At 42.3% G+C, this 4,589-nt stretch overlaps 1 protein-coding gene across 1 annotated transcript; it reads left to right on the top strand.

The window, feature by feature from the left end:
- The first annotated feature begins 379 nt into the window (after positions 1-379).
- On the top strand, positions 380-2,071 carry ACRALDRAFT_1062762 (uncharacterized protein). The gene is made up of 4 exons (XM_071016664.1): positions 380-761; positions 813-1,098; positions 1,152-1,354; positions 1,410-2,071. Exons 1-4 carry the CDS (start codon positions 474-476, stop codon positions 1,761-1,763), a joined length of 1,131 nt encoding a protein of 376 aa, XP_070876178.1. The 5' UTR covers positions 380-473; the 3' UTR covers positions 1,764-2,071.
- The last annotated feature ends 2,518 nt before the right edge of the window (positions 2,072-4,589 follow it).

Genomic DNA, 4,589 nt, shown 5'->3' with positions numbered 1-4,589 from the left:
GGTACTTCTATAGCAGCGGTATAAGAGATATGTATACAAAATACTGTTATATAAAATCTTATATTAAAAGAGCTCTTAATAAGCTATATTTCTATATCTCTCCGCTACCTTAGTAGAAATACTTAAGCTAGGCGCGTTTATCGAATAGAGCTAAAATAATATATAATAAGCATGTATAAAGTTAGTAGTAAATTTATTAATTTAGTTAACTCTATTATTCTCTAATTACTCCATCGAAATCTTCCTCTTAATCCTATAGATAACTTATATCCAGTTTCGGGTCGGAATAACCTGTTCCGCTGTCATTGCGGTCTACCCTGTGTGACACTCAGTACGCGTCTGTTATTAGCAATGAGCGGCCTTGTTAAAGTCTCCCATTATATATCGACGCCTGGCTTTCTTAACCTTACGAATATTGTCTTATACTGAGTCTCTTTCACCCATCCCACGACCTTGCGCTTGAGCTCATTGCCATGGCCCAATCTGTTCAATTGAAAGGAGAGCCCTTATATATCAAACCAGACCCTGATGCTGCAAGTCATTCCGCTGCCACACATCGGGAGGAGGACGACCTATACGAGGATGCTGGGGACCTTGAATTTTTTGATGCAGCTGGGTCGCAGGGCTCATTTGATCAGGCATATCTAGCAAAAATCCCTAAAGAAATATGGGATGCTTGGAGTGAGCTTCCTGACGACGCAGAGATTGAGGTTGGGACGATGAGGCAATGGGATGCAATGCGCCCCGACGGCTCGGTAGATGTTGGTAACAAAGTCTCCCTTTCTTGAAGGTTATCATGCTAATCCTGACAGCACCGATTCCGCATGCTTCTAAACGCTGATCTTGCCGGACATCAACTCGTTCCCAGAGAATACGACCTCGAAATGAGTCCCGACATCACCCAAAACACTTACGTCTTTATCGAAGAGGATCTTCCTACTTTCAAAGCTAGGTCCAGGGCAAGGAACGACGCCACTAACAGCGGCATACCGGTCCATTTACTACGATCTAGAAACGAAAGGGTGAAAGAAAAGTCAGCTCGAAAGCCATTCGAAAGAAAAGCTAAATGGCAGCCATACTACAGAAAGGCCATTCCCAGTTAGTAGTCGAATGTTGCGTTACCTGGGGCGCCGGTATCTAACAGGTCACAGAAAGAACCAAAATTGCCGCACGTATTCAATACGAGATGGGCTGCAAGCCTGTCGACAACGACGAAAGCCGCGCGATTTTGCAACTAAAACAGATGGAGGCCCAAAAACCCAAACACACGCTCAAGATTGTGGACCACCATGAAATTAGCGGCGTCATCCAACAAGGTTCAGCGGCTGCGCAGGCCAAGTTTGGATCCTTTGTTGTATGCATTGCCAAAACATTATGTCGTCGTGCATCTAGATTCTAACTGGCCCCAGAAAACAACCAACGCTGTGAAGACGACCAAGCAGAAGAGACCGATCAACAAAGCTATTCGGATGGGCGAGACTGAACTGCGAGAGGCACTGTTGGATGCATTTACTACCCGATATCAATATTGGAAGATGTCCGTTCTGAAGGCCACGTTCAATCAGCCAGAGGCGTACCTTCGACAGGAATTGGAGAAGGTGGCTGTTCTGAATCGCTCAGGTCCTCACTCCAATGAATGGGAACTGAAACCAGAGTTCAAGTTTATTCAAAACCAAGCATTGGCTGAGAGCGCTCCTGACGCAGGACCTGATGAAGACGACGGGTTAGCTATGGAGGACGTGCTGCCTGATGCGTCTATATAAGGTGGGTAAACTTATCTGGGCTGGTGATTAGAGTGTATAGTTTGTGTTAGGCATTGATGCCTAAGGTCTCCGAAAGGCCGTGGGTTATAATCCAGTGCCACGTTAGTATACTATTCCGAATACTGAGGCACTTCTAATAGATATACTACTGTTAGGCATTTGTGCCTAAGGTCCCCGATAAGCCCGAACGGTTATATTCGAAGAGCTGTGTTACACACTGCTCCGAATACGGCCACACTTCTAATAGATATATTATAATGCTTTTCCCCCTCTTTTGCCTATATATTTAATATTCTAGACTCGTACTCTTTTATAGTCTGGAATGAATATAAGTTATACTTCGTATAATATTAGTATCTAATAGTTATAAGCCCGGCGCTCTAGTTATACGCCTTTATTCCGGTCGATCTAATAGTTCTAGGCTCTAAGCCTCTTTCTTTTAAAGCTCTCTTTCTAAAGCTCTTAATCGTTACGATTACAGCCTCTCTTTTCGAGTCCCTGCTCAATTACGCATAGAGTCGTCTACTAGCCTATCCGCCTGCCTATTGTTATTAACCCCTTTAACGCCTCTATTAATTCGTCTAGTTCCTTCTCCTTCTCCTACTCTATCTAATTAGCTGCTTTTCCACGCCGGCATAATAACCTTAGTTATACCGACCTCCTCTAAGGACTAGTATTAATAGTATCTCCGTATAATAGAAGTCGCCCTCTTTAATAAAGTTACTAAGTATATAGATCCGTATATTAACGATAATAAACGCCTAGAATACCTCTAAAAGGTTAGCCCCCCTGCCGAAAGCGAAGACGATGGATAGGAGTAAAGATATAAGCTATAGCTATTCGCCTATAACGAATATAAGTAGGAAAAAGCCGCGATTAAGGCGGTGCTAGATTATGCTACTATTACTATAGACCGGAGCCTCGCGGAGTCCTATACCGGCTAAAACGACCTAAAGGAAATTCTATAAATCTTAGAGGCACCCCTTAAACCCACCAACACCGCCGGGAGGTCATTTATTAAGCGCTATTAGGACGATTATATATAATCTATTAGGAAGATGCCTTATTAACTCTGCCTCAACGATTTGCGTAAGTTATATTAAAAGGCAAAGACGTATTAGGTTCGCGCGATCGATTTAAACATAGACTAGGTTAACGGACTTTTTAATATATTCAGATTAATTTCCCCGGTATAGTCGGAAGTCCGGTTTTCTATAATACTAATAGAAAAGAACGAGGCTAAACTTCCGGATATCGAGACCGTGGTTAACGGATACACTGCCTGGTTATATTATAGGCACCCTTTACGTTTAGATCGGAAGCCGGGATCGTTATTATTCTATATAGCTATATTTCTAGGAAAAGATAAAGAAGGTCAGTAACCGGATCGTTAATCGGATCGAAACAATCGTTCATAGAGTCAGAGTACTAAAAGGGAATTTACCTGCAATTACTGTATACCTCAGAAGACCTGTACCTACTATAGACTAAAGTAGACCTGCCCTAATATTAACCCGGCCTAAAGAGGGAAGACCTTTAAGCTATCTAAGGAGATAGAGGAATACTATAACCGGATCCTTACTAGCTCGGATAATAAATGCTAAAAGAGGTTCTAGAGTAACTTTAAAAAGGACACCGAAAGTAAGGGAAATAAGGGTTAATAGAAGTTAGCCTTAAAAGACCCTTTAAAGGACTTATCTAACTTCGTGGCTACCAGGAGCGCTGCTTCGGACTCGGATTCGGACGATAGAACCGGATCGTACGGCATATATAGCTTGTTGTTGATAGTAGCCGTAGCTAGACCTTTTAAAAACGAGCTGTTAGTTAATTATGGTACTATAAGATATATCACTTATAAGCATTACCTGCTAGAAGATTATCGGCCCACGAAAAGGCTTATAACCTTTAATACTACTAGAGGAGAGTCAGATCCGGTTATCAGATTCAGAACTATAAGGCTATAAGTTAAAAATCAGGATCGTTGACCGGATACACTGATTTGAAAGGATATAGTGTATATTAAGGGATATCCTATAACAATTATATTTCCTCCGCCCACCTTTAACAGGATCGCTCGTTACTAGTAGATAGGCGTTAAAAATTAAGGAAAAGGGTAGGACCGTTGCTCTACCCTTAAAGATTGTGGGAGGTTAGTTTACCCTCTAACTAACTGCTTAATAGCAGAGCCTTTTTAATAGCTCGAGAGCCCCGATTATAAGTGACGCCGATACTTATTTATAACACAAGCGGCTACGCTATATAAGCGCCAAAGCCCTCAAATATATCACGACTGCCTATATAGGCGGTGCCGTCTCCAGAAGAGACTTTCCCCTGAAGATCGAGTATAAAAGCTGCTTTATTACTAAGGCCCGGAGGCTACTATTATAACGGCTACCTAATCACCGGCCCACACGCCCTTAGTAGCGTATAGATATCGATATCTTCTTTAAAGACAAGTCCTTTAATAGGTGCCACGAAACTAATACTATACCACTACCCCTGTATATACTTTATTATAGAGGACTTCCTAAAGGACCTTAAGTTAGTCTTTCTATCGGTAACGTCTTTCGAGCTGCGTATACTACGGCAGTACCTTTATTGTATTATAGTAATCTGCCTTTATAGTAAGCGGGCTCTATAGAGTAATCTTAATAACTAGGCTTATATTAGAGACATTCTAATTAGGATGTTATTACCTAATACGGCCGTATAGAACGCGGAGCGGAACGTCATAGGGCTATTATATACGCTATCGCCTAGGCCCTCTCTACCGCCTCCGGCTTCTAGTAGGATATATAGCCGGACATCGTGGCCGCCGCGATATAT

The sequence above is a fragment of the Sodiomyces alcalophilus genome, assembly GCF_042370955.1.
Source record: "Sodiomyces alcalophilus JCM 7366 unplaced genomic scaffold ACRALscaffold_3, whole genome shotgun sequence".
Lineage (NCBI taxonomy): Eukaryota > Fungi > Ascomycota > Sordariomycetes > Glomerellales > Plectosphaerellaceae > Sodiomyces > Sodiomyces alcalophilus.
The sequence above is the reverse complement of the archived record's forward strand: the minus strand, read 5'-3'. Positions and strand labels throughout refer to the sequence as shown.

Bases quoted from the DNA above. Each gene is read 5' to 3' on its own strand.
- ACRALDRAFT_1062762 (XM_071016664.1), top strand. From the start codon at position 474: ATGGCCCAATCTGTTCAATTGAAAGGAGAGCCCTTATATATCAAACCA. The intron at 1,099-1,151 runs GTTAGTAGTCGA...AACAGGTCACAG, and splicing joins CTACAGAAAGGCCATTCCCA to AAAGAACCAAAATTGCCGCA. The intron at 1,355-1,409 runs GTATGCATTGCC...AACTGGCCCCAG, and splicing joins CCAAGTTTGGATCCTTTGTT to AAAACAACCAACGCTGTGAA.